Raw genomic sequence first — 22,910 nt, 5'->3', positions numbered from 1 at the left:
GGTGTAAGAGCAATGTTTTTTTGTTTTTTTTTTAATTTATTGAGAGAGACCGTGTGCACACATGCACATGAGTGAGTGGGGGAGGGGCAGAGAAAGAGGAGAGAGAGAATCCCAAGCAGGTTCCGTGCTGGCAGCCCAGAGCCCAACACGGGGCTCGATCCCACAAAGCATGAAATCATTCTGAGCTGAAATCAAGAGTCAGACACTTAACTGACTGAGCCACCCAGGTGCCCTTAAAAGCAATCTTTTTGCTGAGGGAATCTACAGATGGGTGGGGAGGACAAAGATAAACCACCATAAGGTTTCACGACGATCCAGAAGAAATCTTCGGTGCTAAATAAAGAGGAGCCCACCAGTAGATGCTCAAGAAGCCCCCAAAGGGGTCTTTAAGTTGCCTTGGGTTCGGTCTCAGTTACTCGCTTCCCAGGACCCTTCAGGGTCTGACCCCCAGAAGAGAGAGGAGGGTCATCAGAATCAGAGGCAATCTGCTGAGGCGACGCATGCTCAGCGTGGGGAGCACAACAAGATTCTTTAATGCTAAAAATAGCCCCAGTAAACAGGCTTTGATGACGACTCCCCACAGCCAGGATATGCGCGGGCTGAGGTTTCGGAGCACTTTTTCCGGAGCACTGCTCATTTCCTTCAGGCAGCACCACCCATTTGGGGTGGGACCCCATGGGCAGCAGGAGCTGGGCATCTGGGGTGAGCAGGCAGGGTGGCAGGGCAGACATTCCTGACCAGGTCTCTGAGACCAGACTGTTACAAGGTACTGTCAGTCAGGATGCATTTTTATTCCACCAGGGTCATCTTCCCTCTTTATTTCCTACCCTGAAAAGTTCCAGGACTGTTCTGACCATTCTTAAAACCATGCTGATGTGATCTTCCCGGTTCACATGTGCTCGGCAGTCACCATTTAGTTATTATTACAGGGGCTTTCTTTTTCAATCCAATTCCTCCCCTCCAACTTTCCCAGGCCCATAGACCCACCACTGCCATCACCAGGTAGTGGGCCTGGGCTATCCTTACATCTTGGGCAGAAGGCACTGTGTTTTACCTGATCTTGCTGGCCTCCCAATGGGCCTTAAACATCCACCACGTGAGATTCATTCCTTTGTTCTTTACATAGCTTATTATCCTATCTTACGTCTTTGTAGTACCCTTCGTAAGACGCACAGGGCCGGGGTCACCAAATACCTTTTTACCAGACTTTTTTGGTTTAAGTTAAGGGAGTGATCTGAACAAGGTCAGTATCTCTAGAAGAGATTGTGTATTAGCTGCTTTTAGCCATTTACATCTCGGCATGAATCAGCTTCTCAGCTCCTCTCCAAACAGGACAGACCAAAGGCTCGAAGTAGAAGGTGAGTGGGGCAAGACATGAATCAATCGATTCATTCATGCCAATGAATTGATAATAAACCTAACATTTCTCTTTTGAAACCTTGCCACATAATGACCTCTAGCAATCGTGTAAAATCAATTTGATTTCACCTCGTATGAGTGTGGGAAGCCAAAACTCAATTTTACGGTGGAAAGCCAATTTTGCATATTTGCTGCTGTTTGATGCCCCCCGAATGCAGGAGCAACCCTCATTTGGTCACGGTTTGCGGGGCTCATCTTGAAAGAGGATTTCAGACAATCAAGCGGTACTTCCACTGATGTTCCCGTCAGAGTGTGTTCTGTTCTCGGCCCAGCGTGGAAGCTAATATCATAAAGCTATTGTTTCAGTTTGTTTCCTGTGATATGGATCTCATTCGGCCGTCCCGACTCCCAGGCTGAATTTCTCAGCGCTGAGGTTTTCCTCTCCAACATTCCCACACAGAACAGCCTACTGTGAAAATCAAAGGGAAGCATGTTACTAAGTAAAGCAGAAACTTTTCTAAAGCAAAACCTGGTCTTTTTTAGCCTTTTGAACTCTGAGCTAGGCAACTGGCTATTTCCTATTTTAAAGTGAGCCAACACAAGTGCTCACCTTTGTTAAAAAGGCTTCAATAATGAATCTGTGGTTTGTTTTGACTTGGAAAACCCTGGCTGTTCGGCATTTTGATAGGCGTTGCTGGAAGGTGGGTATAAGAGGACAGTAAGAGTTTCTGCCGGGTCTCCGTCTATGCGATTTCTCCAGAAGCCTATACTCAGTCTAAATCCATTTGCTTCTTCGTAATGACTTTTATTTCTAAGCTGTAACTCGTGAAGAACCTCCTATGTGGCAGCAGAGAGGATAGGGCTTTTCTATCCACTTAGATCAATCCTCAGATAGCACTGCAAAAGAACTCCTGTCATCCCACTCGTACAGATGAGAAAGAAAAGTTCAAAGGCAGTGAAGAGATTCTCACAAACTTGTAAAGAAGGCTCCAGGGTGGGTCTGTGTGCCCACAAGTCCCATTCTCCTTTTTACTGTATGGCCTGTTTTGAAAAAGCAAAACGTGATTTAAAAAAAAAAATCCTGTCTCACATGCAATTCCTGAAGATGATTTCAACAACTGGTCTAAAGAATGTGCAGCAGGAGCCTGGAAGAGAAGGCAGAGAAAGGGGATGTTGAAAAGCCATCCACTGCCTCCTCCCCATCGTGGGTAATGCGTGTTTTATGAGAACTGCTCTGTCAAGGACAGCAGGACCCAACAGCCAAATGTAGACACTTCTTATCGTTTTCCGTCATTTCTTTCCTCAGGACGGAGAGGACCAGAGCTGACGTGCTAAGGGCTCTGGTCCGTCTGGGGCTAAGACCAGCCAGAGGGCAGGCAGTTTGTGTCCACAACTTGCAACAGCTCCTGAGCGGGATGTGTGCGGTCTCGCCGTGGTCCCGTCTCTCAGGGGGTGGCTGGCACACGGAGGCTCATGCCAGCACACAGGCAGGCAGATGTGCTCAGGGGACCCAGCCTCTGGTTCACGGCTTTCACCAAGCCAACCTCTGAACCACTGAGAAGAATGATTGTATGTGGGGGAGCATGGAAATCAAAGCTGTCTATCAGAAGAAAGAACAGAAACAACTCACTGAATGTGTGAGGGCCATCGCTGCACTCCCTGCTCAGGGCTGGCCCCCAGGTGCTTCTGCTCAACCTTGGTTCTCCCACCAAGAAAAAACCTGTCCCCCACACCTAGCCCTCATCAACATCTTTGCCTGACCAGGTTTGCACAATGCTCCTGCCCTCCCATGTCTGCCCTTCTCACAAAGACTCCAAAGGACTCGCATAGCAGGTACAGATTCACCAAGTGCTAAGCATGTGGCTCTGAGCAACCGTTTTTGTACCTCACTTCTTCTCATCATTCTACAAGTTCTATGACGTTCTACAAGTCCAAATTCAATCAGAGAGCTGTCCCAGGATGAATACTGTATTCCTTTCAGGGTCTCTGGTGGTGGTGGGACGGGGCTTGCGGTGGAAGGAAGCAATAATTTACCCAAAGAAGTTAATGTCTAAGAGTAGGATTTCAAGCATCATAACAGGGAAGTTGAGGAGATGCTTCTGGGTGTGGAGGAAGCGTCTGTCTGGTCATTAAATCCTCCAGTGCAGACTCTGTGTGTGTGTAAAGATGATTCCAGTGGTACCAGGCACTGCCCTCACCTATCCAGAAAGAGAAGCCTCTTTAAAAGAAAGAGGTACACACGTGCCCTCTGATGTTGTCTCCCGGCCACTGTCCCCTCTCTCACTAGCATCTGTGACAAAACTGCCATTCCTCGGCATTGTTTCTTTGTAAGTATTTATAGAGCATGTCTTTGCCCTTGGTTCTCCCCCCTCCTGTCTACTCTTTTCGGAGACTCTTTAGATTTGCAGGACAGGGTTAGCCCTCCGACCCTTGGACCCACTGAGCTGTCATCCTATTTTCTGAAGGTCTTTCTTTCCCCATATCCTTCCTGTGCTTCAGGCCCAGAATAGCACATGCTGGTCTGGCCTCCCTGCCTCGCGCTGGATTCCCTCTGCTCTGGGTTTCCTTCCCAGAATAGCCACTTCATAACAGGATGGCAGAGTCAACCAGCTCCCAGGCACCAGGCTCACTCAGGAAAACTGAAAGCCAGCCACAAAAGAACCTTCCCCTGCCCGCCTCCCTGCCGCTCACCGGCTGGGACGCTGCTCACCCGTGGCGCCTCAGCTGCCACGTGGGGAAAGGTGCTACCTGCTGCCCAGTTTCCTCATGAAACTGACAGACCGGATGGGACTGTCACATAGGATCTGGAACTGGAAAACTAATTCCCCAGGCCGCTTCTTTCTGGCCAGGGCTAACAGGAAAAGGTTTCTCTGAAGATTGTGAATTCGGAGGGGAAAAAAAAAAAGACTGTGAACTGGAGACTCACAGTGATAGCAGGGAGGGTGAGTGAGCTCTGGGGAGGCTGTTATCCACCCAGGACTCCATGCTGGGAATGAGTGTGGCTGGCTCAGGGGCCTCACACACACTTCACCTCCTCTCATTCCCACAGACACCCTGTGTGGTAGGCAGTTTACAGGCGAGCAAACCAAGAGTGGAGACACCACACAATCGGTATGGTGTACGGGCTGGTAGGAGAGAAAAGACTGCACGGGCACACCAGCTGCCCTTCTGGAGAAGGTAGCTGGAAGATAAGCGTAGAAATGCTTCCTAAAGACGCGCTCTGGAGTGGAGTGTGGGTCTGATGGCCGGATGGCCGGGCACCTGGGAAGCTGGTGAAAGCCACTCCTGATGCCCCAGACCTTTCTCTCCTCCTCAGCTTCCGGGTGCCCATGTGCTTCCTTGGTCCTGTCCCTGCTCTTCACCCCATGGCGGTATTCACTGTAAAGGTCACTGCTGGACAGGAGGTGTTCAACACCAAGAAAGGAAGCACCAGTGATGGTGTCTGTGTGGGTGGGGGTCCTGCAGAGGAAGACCTTCCCAGGAGCCTCCTGACCCCAGCACGACATAGCCTGCTGTGTGTAAGCACACGCTGGTAAGGACAGCAGCCGTACCAGCCTGGGAAGACTGCCAGCCTCACCTGAGGACAGGAGCTTGTGTGTGCGCAGGAAGCTGATGGCCAGCCGCATGATGGAGGCTTTGTCCAGGTGGGAGCTCACGCTGTGAGGCAGGGGCAGCTCGTGGGCCAGCTCGTAGAAGACCTCCGTCTCCTTGCTCCGTCGGCACCGGGCAGCATCCCGGGACTTCTCCTTCCTCCTCTCTGAGCTGCTCCTAAATTGAGAGAGAAGGGGTTAGATCCTGATATGTCACGGTCATCCTATCACGCCTCTGGTCAAGACATCCCCAGGGCCACAAACCATGGGGCAGCCAGACTCTTCCCCTGAACGGATGTGGGTCCATACCTGTCGTCCAAGCACACACAGCCTCAGCTGTACATTATCAGCTCTATTTTCGTGTGTGTGTGTTTGTGTATGTGTGTGTGCCTCTAACCGCCTCCCTCCTCTTGTGCACCTACAGTGTCCAGACTGGGGGCTTCACATGCAGGGGCTTGGAGCAAAGACTTGCCAATTAATCAACTGGCAATGACTGGGACTGGTCCCACATTATCTGGGGACTGAGGTGAGTGCCCGGGAATGGTGGGGGCAGAGTGAGGAAGCCGTGGCCACTGGCCCAGAGGGCTGTGTCAAAGGATCTGGAGAACAAGACGAAAAACCACTTCAAGGCCCTCTTTCTGGATAAAATGCACTTTGAAAAAATTAAGCCTGGGACTGGACCTTAGATCCCATTTTGTATCAAAGAGTGATTTCCTCAGTAAACACTGAAAATGCCATGAGAGCCCAAGAAGAAACAGTCGGCCAGACATCTGTCAGGCTGGTGTCCCAAAGTGCATGCCTGACAAGGGTTAAAAAGGATTATGCACAAACACTCCTCCTCTCTCATCCTGCCAGCATAGGTTAGCAGCCTGTCTCACGCTCACTTTCCTCTTCTTTGCAGGACAGAAGGAAAGATGACACACAGTCAAACCTGCCTCTTTCAGGAAATCCTAAAGAAATCCTGTATATTACAAAGCCTATGTTAGGTCCTAATGTGGGCAAGTTCAAAAGCCAGCCTGCCTGGGTTGAAATTCTAATTTCTCCGTGTGCCAGCTCTGTACACTTAAATTATTTAAACCGCTCAGAGTCCTTTTTCTCATCTGCAAAATGGGACTAATAGAACTTATCCCACCAAGTTACTGTGAAGATTGGATATGATAATGTATGTGAAACCTTTACAACAGGCTTATCACAACTATAAGCAATCAACGTTAGCTTATATTAATAACAAATCTGAAAAAAAAAATCCTGAGAGTAAAAATGTTACACAAGAGTACAGTTCAACCTATTTTCATAGAAAGGTAGGTATTATACATAATACTTCTTATACATTACATAGGAAAAAATGTAGAAATATAACAAAAATAACTATTATTCTTTTTGTAAAAAAAAACTTTTAATGTTTATTTTTGAGAGAGAGAAAGAGAGAGACAGAATACATGTAAGCAGGGGAGGGGCAGAGAGACAGGGAGACACAGAATCCAAAGCAGGCTCCAGGCTCTAAGCTGTCAGCCCAGAGCCTAATGTGGGGCTCAAACTCCAAACTGTGTGATCATGACCTGAGCTGAAATTGGACGCTTAACCGACTGAGCCACCCAGGCGCCCCCCAAAATAACTATTATTCTTACAGTTATAACACATATAGTGCTTACTATATTCCAGGAGCAGTTTTAAGCACTCCTACATTAGCTTCTTGAATTCTCACAATTGTCCTTAAAAATAGTACTGCTGTTGTGTTTAATTTATAGATGAGGAAACACATCCAGAGAGGTGAAGTAATTCACCTGCAGTCCTTGGGCAGGTTAAGTGCAGAAGTGGCTTTGTGCCAGGCTTTTATCCATCAGTGAAGTTAGTGGAGGGATTATTATTTTTTAGTACTTATCTGTATTTTCTTACGTTTCTATAAATAACCTGTACTGCTCATTTAGTAAACAAGTTTTTAAAAAACTTCTTCTATTTATATATTTTTTAAAGTGGTTGTTTTTTTTTGTTTGTTTGTTTTTTTTAATGTTTGTTTTTGTGAGAGTGCGCCAGCAGGGCAGGGGCAGAGGGATGGATACAAAGAATCCAAAGCGGGCTCCACACTGACAGCAGCGAGCCCCAGGCGGGGCTCGAACTCACCAACTGAGGGATCATGCCCTGAGCCGAAGTCAGATGCTCGATCGACTGAGCCACCCAGGGGCCCCCCACAATTCTTTCATTTTTAAATAAACTGCCCAATGTAGTTAATAGTTCTCAAGGCCTCATCCGACCAGCTCCACCTTGCTCCCTCTGTCCTCCCATCTGAGACTTGCAGAGCCAGCCACGGCTTCTGCTTCTGTTTGGTTTTGCAGACTATTATCTGGACAGAAGATTGGTATCTGGGGATTCACAGAATGTTGACGTGTCTCTCCAACCCCTCCAGATTTGGGGCGGAGGCACTGTTTGGCTTTATAAGATGCTTCATTTTTAAAAAACAGAGAATCCAGCTCCCTGGATGGATTAAGCATCACATACTCAGACTACGGGAAGAATGTCCAACAGCTGTTGATAGGCAGGGAGAAGCTTCAGAAAAAGTGTGAAATGGGTTAGTTATTTCCTGTCCCCTCTCCCTATTCTGTTTCCTTTACCAAACTCCTGTTTCCTCCGCTCCCCCTGCATCCATTCTCTGAATCCTCACTCCATACCCTACCATCTGCCCCCTCTCAGAACCTCAGGACCAGCTTGCTCCTGTATAAGAGTTTTAACAGCAGACTGTGTATGAGTCCCTTCCACTTATATTTTAGTCCTGACCTCTGACTGTGGAGCAAAAGCAGTTGTTCAAGGCTTGCCAACATTTCAACATAGGGAAGGAGATTGGGAGGGGACAGGACACTAAAACTGGACACATCACACCTGTCTGTCATGAGAGCAGGCAAGGGAGCGCTAGTGTCTTCAAGATGCTGGATTCCACTCTCTAGCACCAACCCGTGGCTCCCCAACAAAAGCATCATCAGCACATGATCAGTATTAAGGCTTCTAGAGAAGCAATCCTGGACAGAACAGATTGCCAGCACTGGCTGTGACATTAATGCCAACATCTGCATGCACAAAGTTTCCCTTTGCTACTGCCCCTTTCTTAGAGTGCAATAGACAAGGCAGAGAGGAAGAGCCAGAGGTAAGGAAAAAAAAAAAAAAGATAGGCTGGAGTCGATGCTCTGTCTGGCAATGGCATTCATGACTTGGGTCCTACCATGTTCCCTCAACCATGAAAATGTTTATTCACACCCCCTTTTGTGCCTCAAAACTGCACCAAGGACCTTACATATATGACCTTATTATAATTCTAATGACAATATGGTAGGTACTGTGGGCACAGTTTATACATGTGGAAACAAAGGCTCTGACATGATGTATAACTTGCCCAAGGTCACCAAGTAAATGCCTGCTTAAGCCCTTGGAAAGCATGAAGTCAGTTGAGCAGACACTTAGAAGTCCTAAGACACACTGACGCTCTGTGTCTAATTCTGTCTTTACAACCTGCATGTGAGATGGGCAAGACAGGCATAACTCTTGCCCCATTTCACAGATCTGGAAACTGAGGCCCGACCAGGCTAAGTTACTTACCTAGGACAATTGAGCTAATTAGTGGCAGAACTAGGGCTAGAACCCATCTCTTCCTAGGCCAATTCTCTGTCCATTGCTTAATGGCAGGAGATAATGGCTCTAGCAAGAAATAAAGAAACCGCAACATCTTAACATTTAGAAAAAGAAAGACGGAGAATCTCAGGCAGCCTCTTTTAAAAGTCATGAGCTACATGTTAGCTACCTTGTTTTTACAGTTGCACTCTGGGGCTAGTATAACTTTAATTAGATTATCTAGTTAACCTTGACACAGCCCAGGGATATCTGTTTAATGCTGACTCTTAGAAGAACAAAAATGTGTAACGCTGCTCTCATTTAATTAGCAACACTGAAGAAGAAGCATAATTAATGATAAGTGTGAAGGTAAGACCTCCCTAATAGATGCATCCACAGCCTACTTCAATTTGCCACAGGTTGAGCCTCTTAGCAAATGGAAAAAGGGGCTGGAAGTTAGGAGGGCTGGTGTTTTTGTTTGTATTTGTTTTATTATTAATTTTTGTAAATGTTTATTTATTTTTGAGAGACAGAGATGGGCGGGGGGTGGGGGGTGTGCAGAGAGAGACAGAGACACAGAATTCAAAGCAGGCTCCAGACTCTGAGCTGTCAGCACAGAGCCCAACGCGGGGCTTGAACTCACAAACTGGGAGATCATGACCTGAGCCGAAGTTGGACGCTTAACCGACTGAGCCACCCAGGTGCCCCAACTGGTGTTTTAATATACTGGCCACAAGACTATCTGATTCAGATGAAGAAATACATTCTCGGTGCCTTGATAGCCTCATCTGAAAAATGGGAGAGGTCTCGTGTCTTATTTATTGTCAGGATCAAAGGTGAGTGTACAAGGGCTGGAAGCGCTAGAAAGCTTCTCCACAAACGAAAACCATCATGACATCAGGCTAATCTGAGTGTCAGTCACAGAGTTTGGCCATAACAGCTGCTCTTCATCACCAAATCCACACTGTCCCAGGGCTGGAGGCATAATTGGGGGTCAAGCTGATCTTGACCAGTTCACGTTATGTTGCTGAACCTTCTTAGGGCAAGGAGGCTTCATGTACTAAAATACTTGGCATTTTGTTTTCTCTCCCTAGATAGGTGCTAGAATTACCTGCAATATAGACCAGCATTTTTTTTGTTTGTTTTTAATGACAATTCTTGACATGGCATGTTAGAATTCTCTGCTTTCTCATCAAAAGATAGTTAAATAAGTTTTCCAAATCATCCGAAAAGACTCAAATTTATTTCTTGCTCCAAATTGTTCTTTCTACGAAGTGCCCACTCCTGTCTTTCTTGGTGGCCCTCCTGCAACCACAGGGTGGTCCTGCAGAGTATTTGGTGTCCAGAACACACAACATAAACATGGCCCTGGTTAACTCTGTCCTCCTGCAGACCCAGAAGCATTTACTGAACTCCACGCTGGACCTCGTGAAACTGCAGAGTGGGTAAGGTGCTCATTCCTTGTTTGCCTGGAGCATGCAATCCACATGCAGTCTCGTTAGAAGCCAACAGCTTGAAACACCTCCGTGAACCACAGGCAGTAAACAGTATAAGCGGTTAAGATAAGGAACCAGCTAGGATGAGCAAGTCACAGAAAACTACTCAGGGAGGCAGGACTTCAGCAGATCCTAGAAGGATACATAATACCATCCTTACATGGCTTGAGGGTCAGAAACTGCTTCTGCCCCCTCACCCCATATATGTGCTATCTCATTTGATTCTGGCAACAGCCCTGAGGGATAGGAACTATTATCCCCACTTAATAGATGAAGAAGCAGAGATTTAGAGAGATTAAGTAACTTGATAAAAGACATTGTCTCCAAGGGAGTTCTTCTGGGTCCAAGATCAAAGATTTCCCCACTGGCAGTGGGGAAACTGCTGTTTATTGCACAGCTTTGACATGCTGTGTTAGATACTTTCCCACAAAGTGGATGTCCACAGACACTGCAGGGAAAAGAGGTGGGTTAAAATTTGAAAAGGACACAGTGACATAAAGATTCTCTGTCCTTAAGTGAGTACCCATTCATTTGGGAAAAAGACCTGAAACCTCAGAAGGAGGATTAAGGGCGCTATCCGTGTTCCTTTTGGGTGTGAGAAGAAGGCAGGAGTCAGTGTGGTGGCCCTTCATGGGATGCAGCCTCCATCACTGTGGGGGTGGGGTGTGGAGGGGGGACTGCTGCCTCCATCACTGTGGGGTAGAGTGTGGAGGGGGACTGCTGGAGGGGACCCGCTGGAGGCTGTGGGATGCAGCCTGCAGATACGTTTCTCTCCACGCTGCAGGGGAGGAACACGTTTCTATCTTTTTTTTTTTTTTTTGACATGTTAATACCTACAAGTTTATACTTACTCTCCCCAAGGTGGAAACTCACATTCTGAAACATTTGATCCTGATCAAGGGAAGCAACCATGTAAGGACCAGGCAGCTAGTCAGAAAAGAAAACAAAACTGATGTAAAGCTTCAGTGGGTATATGCCACAACTCAGCCAGGAAAGACCTCTGTCTCCACAGCTTTGCTCTTCAAAATGTCTCAACTTCTGGGTCATTGGTCCAAGCTTGGCTTAAGTCAATAATAGAACCATTATCAGCTCTTGGTCAAGACGATCCTGGTTGCTGACTTCCAGCTGAATACAGCCTGGTGTGGGGCCCCCAAGATGTCCCCACATGGCACCAGTAAGGCTGGTTGCTTAATTAGCTATCTTCTTCTGACCTTCAGGACTCCGTGCCTAATGTCTGTGGACCACCAGGGGACCAAAACACTATGCCTGTTACCCTATAAGCAGGATGGATTTCAGCAGGTAGAGAGAGAGAGAGAGAGAGAGAGAGAGAGACTGAAGTTAATTAAGCCAACTTGCATCAGTCTATTGGTTGGTGGTGAAATTCTTTGTTTTAAAAAATGTTTATTTTTGAGAGGAGGGGAAGGGGGGGAGGGAGAGAGAGAGACAGAATCCCAAGCAGGCTCCACGCTGAGCATGGAGCATGATGCAGGGCTCAGTCCCACAACGCCAGGATCACCATCTGAGCCTAAATCAAGAGTTGGACACTCAACCAACTGAGCCACTATGTGCCCCGTTGGCGGCAAAATTCTAAGCTGTGCCAATTTGCAGGAGGTTGTGAACAGACGCAGGTCAAATGCCATTGGGAGGGCTCTCGTGACCCTTCCGTAAGGCTGTGTGGCCGCTGCGCAAGGGCTGCCCGAAAGGGACGAAGAACAACAGCTTCAGGTCCCAGAGATCAGGACGAACCCCACACCCAGGGGTCGATGGCTGCACGGATGAAATCAGAGCAGAGCCAAAGCAAGTACTTCTCAATCTTGGCTGCTCACTTGAGTCACCAGAGGAGCCTTAAAGACTGATGCCTGGGTCCCCTCCCCCAGAGTCTGACTTAATAGAACGATTTAATGGTGTGGAGTCGGGGTATCAGGGATTTTAAAGCTTCCCGTGTGATTCTCATGTGCACTCAGGCCTGGGAACCACTGTTGCAAAGCAGCCAGCTTAAAATAAAAAGGTTTGTGTTTTGGTTTTGGTTTTTGTGGAAGGAAAAGGAAATTGATATTTATTGCGCACTGGGGCAAGGTGCATTTCATGGACAATCTCATCTGATCCTTGGTTAAACTATGGGGCGATACTGGTCCTGGTTTTTGCAGAGCAGTGATTCTCAACTTTGGCCTCCAGCAGAATCACCCGGAGGGCTCACTAAACCACAAGCTTCTACACCTGCGATCACATGTCTTCAGAGGCGTGAAACCCACGTCTATTTCTGAAATTAACTACTGCTCTAAGTATTTGGGGTGGCCTTTTAGAATGAATTTCAGAGCCACAAAAGAAAAGCAGTTGTAACACTTCACAGAACATATTTCATTTTAAACCCTAAACAATATCATCCTGTTTGCCCGCCTCCTTTAGTCACCAGATTTGGCTGTGGATGGATGTTGGTTGTTTGAAAGAATGAAATGTGCCCTCAGAGATAAGGCCTTGCCACAATTGAAGTTACTCAAAAGAATAGTCTTTAGCTCTACAGACAATTCTAAAGGAGTGGCAAAAATGTGCAGAAGAGGGTGGTATTCTCACGGCCAATTTTCTGGTGTATTCGGATGTTTGTCCAAAGGGAACAGAAATTAGTATATGAATCTATAACAGAGGGGAGTAAAGGCATCAATGTTAATCAGTCAAAATAGAAGAAATTAAACTTGCAAACTCAGGAGGAACTGGGCATATCAGACAGACCTCCACAAGGTGGGGGGGGGGTGCGGGGAACCACATTAATATAGCTTCACTATGCACACCTCTGGTGAGAGGCATGGGCTCTGCCCAAAAAGAGACCAAGCCTCACTGGGAGAGAAGACTAATACTATAGATTTGTATATCGAAAGTCCTAAAACAGGGAATACCAAGAAGAGGTGAGGGCTAGAGTGGCTAAAACAGGAGTGGATGCTCCCACTCATCTCTTCCCTGAAGGATGAATCCTGGAGAGTGTCTCATACCTCAGCCTCCCAACCTCCCCTCCACTGGGGCCGAGCCCCTGACTCCCTGACCCACGTTGATGGTCTGTGTCCCTGGAGAGTGGGCCTGGACTGCATTCAGAGCTGACAGTAATGTCTGGGGCCCACCCAACATGGCCCTCTAATGGTCAATTCTGCTTAGGGCCCGCTGGAGATGCTTATCTCGTGGGCTTCTGGGCTCCAGGCAGCCTGGGAGAAGAGCAGCAGACCCAATTACCAAGCAGCCCCATAGGTATAGCCCATGTGGGGCTCCAGATGACCCAGTGCCTTATATAATCTGAGGACGTGTGCAGTCCCCAGCCCAGCTGGGAAAAGTCAGGCAGGCAGAGGAGTACCAGCGGTGAACTGTTGCCGTCCTAGCTTCTCCGAGCCCAAGCCTTAGCGGGGATTTCCTTATTCGACATATTATGAGCAACACCACTTTGTACCAATCACTACAGTTTGTAAAGCGCTTTATGAGCTAGTCTGTAAATCTCACCCAGTAGGGTAGAAAGAGCAGATACCATTATCCCCATTTGAGAGATGAGGCAACTTGAAGTTCAGAAGGGTAGTATCAATGTGCGGAGCTGGAACAGGAGCCCTGAGCTCCGAGTTTTCCAAGGACACATGAACAGAGAGCCCCCCTGCCAACCAGCACTAGACATGTCACACAACTGCAACAGACCTTCGTTATTCATTACCATTCTATAACCTAGCTTATCTTAAACCATTTCCTTTTTAAAAAATGCTTTGGTGAAGATAAGGGTAATACACATTTAGTGTAGGCAACTTTAAAAGTACAGAAAGGTATAAACAAAAAAAATTGAGATTTTATTGGATTTATGGCTTCTTAATGGTTTATCACATTTTAAAGAATTCTTTAAAGATACTCAGAACAGTCAGTCATATATTGTGTGGGTATATCACAATGCACTATGCTATTGTTGAGTTATGGTTTCTAATTTCTAGGTGTTATAAACACCACTAAGGTGACTGTGCATCAGGTGTTGCTTTCTAATTTATGTTTTATGATAAACGAGGACACGTATCAGCTGGCTGTCAGCTCCCCACAGCTGCCTCGCAGTGACTCCCCTGTGCAAGTTGAGGACTGGACAACATTAGCATTTCCAGGGCCACGACGGCTGCTATTGAAGGCAGGGTCTCGGGACAGGTGCCGCAGAGGGAGGTATCAGGGGCAGGAAGGTAGGAAGCACACACCCTCTCAGCCACTTTCCCTGCCCAGTCTCATAGGCTTCCTTTCTCTCTCTTGCCGTATCCATGTTAACACAACTGAAGAGAGATGGCCAACTGAGTTGGAATTGGAGATCCCAGTTCTGTAAAGGCAGCCACTCTTGTTGGTCAGGAGGACCTCCTTCCCCATTGTATAAGTGTCTTTCCATCTACTCTGATCTCACCACAACCAATGTGTGGACAGAGAAGGCTCCGTGGCATCTGTACCCATGAGAAGGGGAGGAAAGCGAGTAGCCGCAAGGGGCATCAGCCTGGCTCTCCATGGCGCTCTCTGGTCTCTGATGCCTGCTACTGCCTGACCCTACACTGTGCAGACTCTAGCCGAGGGACTAATCAACCTCAGTGACCTGAGATACTGTGGCTGCTGGTGCTACAGCATGAGATACTTGCTGTTGTAAAGGTCTCTCATCATACTGCCTCTGATTTAATCCTGAAACAATCCTGTCAGGGAGGTATGGTGTCATCCCCACTTTACACAGAAAGAAATAGGTTGCAAGGATGTTAAGTGACATGCCCGGTATCACCCAGTGATGGAGCCAGCACTCAAACCTGTCATTAAAAAAATTTTTTTGTAAAGTTTACTTATTTTTGAGAGACAGAGCACAAGTGGGGGAGGGGCAGAGAGAGGAGGAGACACAGAATCCGAAGCAGGCTCCAGGCTCTGAGCTGTCAGCACAGAGTCTGACGTGGGGCTCGAACTCACAAGCCATGAGATCATGACCTGAGCTGAAGTTGGATGCTTAACCGACTGAGCCACCCAGGCGCACTTCAAACCTGTCATTTAATCATAAATCCTATTTCTCTTCATTGCATTGCCACCTTCTGGGAAATGCTCATAAGCAGATCCCTCTTGCAGGTTCAAATGGGTTAGCTGAGCTGGGTGTATTGGGGGTGAAGCCTTCCCTGTAAGGATACTTTATTAGATGAATTCTCGATCTGGGAAGGGATGTCCCCAAAAGAGACACCCTGGCCACCCTCTTGCCCTAGGTCAGCCCCTTTTAAGCCAGGCCCAGTGAGATACGTTTTCTCTGCTTGGAGATGTCTGTGTTTAAAAAAAAAAAAAGTCCTTACTTTGCTAGCAGACTTTGCAGACACCACAGGTAAAGTGTTTCATTCTAATTTTTTCCTATTAAAAAACTTTTATTGATGTCTAATTGACCTAAGTTACATTTGTTTCAAGTACGCAACAGAATGATTCACTATCTGCATACACTGCAAAGTGATCACCACAATATGTCTGGTCCCCACACTATTTTCCTCGGGGCCACTTCCCTAGGCTTGAGACTATCTGTCCGCACTCAAGGGTCTTTCTCTAAAGCTTCTATCTGCCAGCAGCCCTTCTTCCCCTGGGTCCCACGGGCTTCCAACCGCATGATCTGGTGGTTTGGCTCAAGCCATTCTGCATGTGCAGCCATCCTGATCCTATACCGCTGCGTGCAGCTAAGAAAACTGAAGAAATGACACAGCAGAAAGACAAAGGAAAAAGTGCCTGAGATGAGATGTGAACGGATTCCCACGCATGAAGCATGCACTTTCTCTGGAGGGAGTCGGGAACAGCTTACCGTCAGCGACCCCAGCCTCTACAGACCAGCTCCTGGCCTTCCCTGTCCCACATCCCACCTGATACACATGCCCTTCATCCACCTGGCCTGCCTAAGTGACACCCATCTCTCGGGACCTCCCGCAGCCCATGTTCTCCGGGAAGGCCTCACCTCTGCAGACTTCTGCACATCCCGCATCAGAGATTCCGCACTGCATGATCCAGCCCTGGTATTTATTCTCTTCTTATATCACTTCTGTAGTCTTTGTCTCTCCCTCTAGACCACATATTCCCCAGGGAAAGGACCCATCACCTGTTCTTTTGGTGTCCTCTAAAGCGTAAATAGTACAAAGTGGTACAAATTGGAGACACTGGATAAAAAGCACTTGAATGATTTCTGTTCTGTGAATTCCTCAAAGTCTCTCACCGTTCTAGGTCTTTTGTAAGAATTCTAATCCAGTTCTCAATCAGAATAAAAGGTTTCCATCCAGGAAGAGCCATAGACAGAGAGATTCAAAGACGTGTGTGTGTGGGGGGGGGGGGCGCGTGCACGTTTCCAACTCCTTGAATGAAACCTGGGGTCTGAACTAGTACTGCTGACAGCTGCCTGTGGGGTCCCACGCACCAGCACTTCTCAAACTTGACTGAGCACACAAGTCACCCCAGGATCTTGGTACAGTTTCTGACTCAGTAGGTCTGGGCTGGGGCCTGTGAGTCTGCATTTCTAACAACCTTCCAGACCATGCTGATTCCACTGACCACACCCAGGGACGCAACGGAGATGTCGATGTTGACAGGGTCAATGTTACCCTTGATGCCTTCCTTATCCAAAGCCACCTAAAGTCTAACAAGTCAGATCTCTCTTCTGCCAGGAAGAATCTCCCTCTCTTTTTATATTTTCTTACAGGATATTTCACTGGGCTCCACTTGGATGTCCCCGCTCTTCTTTGAGTACCCCCTCCCTCCATCATCTCATCCCCTTTTATTTCTTAAAACTCCTTCCCTAGGGGCCAGTCCAAGCCCAACCTCCCGCAGACGCTTCCCGGCCACCCTCGCTCCCTTCTCCAAGGCGCTTCCTGCCTACATTACTCACTGGCCCTCATGAGAGGCCTCCCTGTCTTGCTGGCTTTTCTAAGCCAGAGCCCTGCTGCTAGAGCTGGACTGTAAGTACCTTGGTGCTTTTGCACGGAGAAGGGGCTCAGACACAACATTTACTTCTGTGCATCCTTCACGGGACCTTGGCCCAGGGCAGACACACTGGGTAAATATTTGCTAATTGACTCTAAGGACAATTCAAGCATGCCCTTTACTCTTCTCCTTTCCCTCTCAGGGCCGAAAGCAAAAGTGATCACAGCCGCCTTGGCCTCCAGCCCCAGCCCCGGGGCCTTGCCTCTCCCAGGAGCTGCAGCTGGGCCAGCTTAGATTTTGTGTAGTGCTCCGCAGCTCCTCTTCCCTTCAGTGAAGAGTTAAAGCACTGGGAAGGCTGCTTCCCACTTGGAAACCTCCATTTCCTCATGCAGCTTGAACAAGAGAACATCTATGGACGGAGGCTGAGTGAGCCAACTGCACAGGGAGTGAACTCACTCTGAATGGGGCTGTTCTAACGCCAGCCAAGTCAAGCCATTAAGATGCCAGTCCCAAGGCGCAGCCCCCAGCCTCACCTCTAGATATCCCCTCAGCTCTTTGGCACAAAGGATGAATGGTGAGCACAGAGCCTAGTGAAAGCAAGCTCTTTCATGAGCAGGGAAGTGGGGCTGGGTGCTGCAGAGTGGGTGCAAAAGTAGAACTCCTCCTCTCTCCCACTCCCCCTCTTCACCATGCTGAACCAAATTAACCCCCGATGTACATGGAGTTGCCCAAACCACTGCTCCTCAAAAAGGCAACCGAGGGGAGGGGGTGAGTAATAACATTAGAAAAAATATGTGCAGTGCCAAAAATAATCACCGTGTCATGAGAAAACAGAACTGGGCCGCCTCTGGGGCCAGCGCTGGGCATAGGCAGGAAGGAGGGGGCAAAAAATTCCCCTGGCAGTGTCGTCAGGCATTCTGGGTGAAAAAATTTAAAAAGCTATAACTGGAGTAGACAGTTGTCAGAAAGAACGCTCTTCTTGAAAAGAATATGATTTTAAAGGTCTGTTCTCTCCTATTTCAGACACTTTAATTTCAAAGAAAATAACATTTGTTTAGTCTGTGAATCAGGACTGACGCTTGATCATATGCTAATAGTGAAATATCCCAGGATCTGCCTTACTAATCCCAATTTGACGCCAGAAATTCTGGTGCCTGGTATTTAAAGTATTTCGAAACAGAAATAGAAAGCAGGGGTGGGGGGTGTGTGGCGCACAGACAGAATCTCTTACCTTCTCCCCCCATCCCATAACACCCTCTCTTCTCCCTATTTAAAAAAAGAAGAACATGGGGAACCTGGGTGGCTCAGTCAGTTAAACGTCCGACTTCGGCTCAGGTCATGATCTCACGGTTCGTGGATTTGAGCCCTGTGTCGGGCTCTGTGCTGACAGCTCAGAGCCTGGAGCCTGCTTCAGATTCTGTGTCTCCTTCTCCTTCTGCCCCTCCCCCACTCACGCTCGCTCACGCGCGCGCACGCGCTCTCTCTCTCTCTAAGATAAACATTAAAAAAATTTTTTTTAATACAAAAAAAAAAAAAGAAGAAGAATGCAAGCAAAGATAAAGGAAAAAGAAAAGGAGAGAGAAAGGAACCCAAAGAAAACCTCGGGGACCCTTTCTGTCCTGGGCTTCAATCCTATTTTCAGACTGTTACACAGTTGCATGTCCAGAGCTGTGGGATCTGATTCATGGCCAAATGCTAGTCCTTGCTTTCTTCCAATTCTGCCTGCCATACTACAATGAGAAGGGAGATGTTCATGCACATTATAGAAGCTACATTCCATTCCTTTGTAGAGAAGTCATCAAAAGCCACGGGAAATGCCAAAGTCTTCCCCCAAGTTACTATCATGCTCTCAAATGATAATATTGAGCAATTTGGGAAATGGGGTTTTCTCCCCGGCAACAGCCTTTCCTCTCCACTCACTCAGCAAGTATTTATGAACCCCTCTTCATGTGCTCAGAATGGGAGCAGTAGAATGAAGCCTAGAATGACCACTCCTGGCCTCAGGGAGTTTGCAGAGAAGTGCAGGGTCAAGTCCTGAAGGGCTGGCCTGGCAATCAGCCACTGTGATGCCAGGCACCAGGAAAAAGTCTGCAAGGCTGAACAATACAGGGAAAGCTGGCTTCTGGAAGAGGGCTGCTGGAGCAGGGGGTACAGGGAGGCAATCGGTGGGCAGGAGGGATGACAAGGACAAAGATACTGCTGAAGAAATGTGGGGGCGGGGTGGCTGGGAGTCAGGAGACAGGCTGGAGCAGGTACCAGGCTGGAGAAGTCAGAGTGGGGAGATGCATTCATTCCACAAACACCACTAAGTATCCACAAGGTGCCAAGCACAGAGGAGGGCTTTCAACAACAAAACGACAGGGAAATAAAGTCTGATGATCAGATACCTGCCTACCCCACTGACTGGTAGTGTCTGAGGTGCCAGGTGGTGGGCAGGGCAGAACCCAACCTGGATCCCTCTTCTGCTGGATGTGCTTTTGCCACGCTGGACAGCAAGTATGAGAACCCCTCTTGGAAGTAATGCCAGGGGAAATGAGTCCCTTTATTAGGAGCTCTAAATATGGCAGCAAATTGTGGGCCACCACGGACTGGAGCCTTGGCTCAGCCCACAGAGACCTCAGCAAGGCATGCTTGCTAAACAGTAACTCATAAACGCTACCCATGGGACGAAAAACAAACTTCACTGAGGGTGCGCGCCTCTTCTGGCTCCAGTGGTGCTTTGCTTATTTTCAAAGACATCAGCCCCCATCTTCTGGCTGTTTCCCCTTGCTTCCTGATTGAGAAGAATATAATTCCAATCAGACCTCAGGGGAAGGAACAGCTCTCCAGTCCACTCCCCTTGCCCCCAGACCATTTCAGCATGTCACTGCCCTGTTTAAAAATGAGAGTGGCTCCCTACTGTCCTCCTGATGAAGCCCAAGCTCTAGACGTCCCTTGAGGTCACCTAGCCATGACCTTGCCTTCTCGTCTGTATTTCTGGAAGCCAGCAGCACCCTACCTGCTCCAGCCAGACCACGTTCCATACTGCCCCCCCATCACTGAGCCACCCCTAACTGCCACCCAGTTATTTTTTTCCACCTGAAATGTGATCTTTACTCTCCTATATTCCAAACCCTATACTTTCAGAATCACCTCTTCCATGGAGATTTTTCTGATCACTCTACCCAGCCTACCCTGATCCCCCACCCCTGTCCTGAACACATGGAGAGCTGATCAATACTTACCTGTAAGGTAGCATCACCTTATTGTTCCTTATCTTATGGGCCTTCTCTGACGGCAGAGGCAAATGCCCAAGTTCTTATGTACACACAGCCTGGCACTATACCTTACCCTCAAAATAAGAGTTTCATCTCTTTCAGATGGCAAGTTGGAGTGAAGGCCAAAGCAGCCAAGACCACCCCCCACCCACCCCCCCAGCTATAGGATCAGGACTGCAGATTTCTAATGCTTTGGTGCTTTCTGAGTAGAAAGGGGGTTAATAAAGAGGAACGATGGTGACTGTCTTCCTCACTAGGTTACCTAACATCCGATGACTCCTCACTGTCCCAGGAAACAGGTCCCCATACCCTGTCTTCATACTGAAGGTGCTGGCTGTGCCTGCTGTTCTCATCACAGGGGGTGTTCAGTGAGCCAAATGCCACTCAGCTTTCACTGACAACGTGCAAGCCTGGACAGTGGTGCCCCCCCCCCCCCCCCCCCGCACCAGATGAGACCAGGGAGGTTTCTGTCTCAGATCCCAGTTCCTTGGCACAAAGAACAATTTGCTGCCCAACACCACCCATCACCCAAAGCTTTCACGTCACATGTATAGATGCCCTTCTTGGAATCAGATTTTAAACAAAGAAGATGCCAGGGGTTGGCCAGGGTTCCACCCCTTTAGTGATGTAACTTGAGAAAATGGGCCAAGCCATCCCCCCGCCCCAAAAAAGCTTCTAAAGACAAAAATCCTAAGAGACAAAAACCAAACAAATTTAAAACCCAATGAATACCCTGGAGGTCAGCAAGAAGGGTTCAAGAAGGACCCACACTTTGGAATAAACATCCTCCATTAGCCCAAATGTCAGTGTTTAAAAATCTAGTCCCCAAACCTCAATCCCACCCCCTCAACACACACACCAGACCAGGAGGGGGTTAATAGAACCCAGCTGCTTCCCTTATCTGGCTAACCTGCTAATGGCAAATCTCTGCTACTGATATTTTATCAGTGATTTCTGCAGATCACTTTTATTAGAGATAATGTCATTTTTACTTCATTATCCAGCCCAGCAGTCAAAGAGAAAACAAGTTCCTATTTTTTTCTGTGAAACACCAGTTCTGTCCATTAATGCTGACAGGTGACAGCAAACTGAAACTCTTTGGCCACAATGTTGGGCAAAGACTGGGCAGTTAACCCTCTGTTTCCTGTGTGGAGCGGAGCACCCCGGAAGCCTCTTCCATCATGGCTACGGAGCCAAGGATGGCTTCTGTGTTTCTGATGCCCATTACCCAGAATGCTCAAGAAGGGCCCATTGGTTTTGCCTCAGCCATCCTGCACGCTCAGTCCCAACTCGGCAGATAAAAATGATTGTATGACATCTGGGCAGGCGAGTGCAGCAGCACTGTTAATTCTACTTTGTGGAAAGCGATAATTAACATATGAGTCAGCAGCACAGAAAGACTTTAAGCCCAGGGAAGAAACAGCCCCAGAGTCCCTGAGGCCTCAGAGGCCGGACAGTGTTCGATTAAATGATTTAGAAGATTAGCCCTAGTATGGGGAGACCTGATCGGAGGGTGGTTGTGTAACCCCCAGTGGCTCTTTGGAGTGGCTCTCAGCTATGCCTGGAATAGTCCCAACCAGGCCACCAGCGTGTGGAAGGAAAAGGCCCATTCCTCCGGAATCAACTAAGAAATGTTCTTTTCTGTCCTGCTTACTTGTTTCTCCTAATTATTTTTTAAAATGCCAGATGCAGCTTTGAGTGACTTCTGATCGACTTACAGACTGGGACAAACCCAGTTGTCCTATACCCGCTGCGGTGGGCCACACCCCACAACTCTGTAGCACCTGGAAGAAAGTTCTAAAGCAGCCAGAGGTCTACAAAGCCACTATTTACTTGGCTAAAAGGGCAAGTACTCCTTTGCAGTTTAGCATTTTTGATAGAAGTGTGGCTCTCTGGAATTTAAATGCCATCTGGCGTTTATGTTTGGCGAGCTTTTAGCTTTTATTAACTGAACATTTACTGAGTGTCCACCCTGTGCCAGGCACTGGGATACAGAAGGAAAGACAGGGCTCTGCCCTCAACCAGCTGACAGTCTAGTGAGGGAGACAAATAAACAAACCACGGCCAGGTGGACCGCCTGGGCTTTGGGGCTCAGACACCCCCTCTGTGACCCAGCAAGAGTCCCTCAGGTTTTTCTAAACCTCAGTGTCCTACAAAACAGTTACTCTAAAAGTGCTGGCCTCCTTGAGCTTTTGTGCGGAGTAACACATGTACATGTAGCCTCGATCCATGTCTGTGGCACACCGTGGGCTGGGCGGTGCTGAAGGTATTGCTGCAGAAGTCAGCAGTGAGTGCTCTTAGGAGCACAGAAGGTGCCGTGACCCAAGGCAGGGAGAAGGGGAGCCTCACGGAGGGCTCTCTCAGTGAGACTGTGCGGACAAACAGGAGTTGGCCAGGAAAAAGAAGTGGTAAAGGGGTCTCGAGAAGACGCAGCACAACAGGCCTGGGGAGGTCTAATAAGGAGGTGCTTGGCTCAGGTTTTTAGGAGCACAGGCCTTACCAATCGGGGCTGGCTTCCAGAACAATGTTTGGGACCGTCCCTCCCAAGGTGTCCCAAGGTGCCCTCGGCCAGAGGCAGAATCCTGGGTCCGCTGGAACATGGGGCAACCCTGTTGTGGCATTTCTTCTATTTTTGCATTCCTCGTGTTTTGACAATGAGATGATTGTGTGGATATTACAAGAGGTGATTATCTCCATGGGCGCTGAGCCTG

The 22,910-nt window shown here is 48.1% G+C and overlaps 1 protein-coding gene across 2 annotated transcripts in view; it reads right to left on the bottom strand.

The window, feature by feature from the left end:
* Window positions 1–22,910, bottom strand: part of EPAS1 (endothelial PAS domain protein 1) — an 85,380-nt gene that overhangs the window by 31,832 nt on the left and 30,638 nt on the right. For both annotated transcript variants that reach the window (XM_043603307.1, XM_043603306.1), the window contains exon 2: window positions 4,937–5,127. In XM_043603307.1, coding sequence (XP_043459242.1) covers window positions 4,937–5,127 — 191 coding nt within the window. The remainder of the gene's footprint in view (window positions 1–4,936; window positions 5,128–22,910) is intronic.

Source organism: Prionailurus bengalensis, chromosome A3, assembly GCF_016509475.1.
Source record: "Prionailurus bengalensis isolate Pbe53 chromosome A3, Fcat_Pben_1.1_paternal_pri, whole genome shotgun sequence".
NCBI lineage: Eukaryota > Metazoa > Chordata > Mammalia > Carnivora > Felidae > Prionailurus > Prionailurus bengalensis.
The sequence above is the reverse complement of the archived record's forward strand: the minus strand, read 5'-3'. Positions and strand labels throughout refer to the sequence as shown.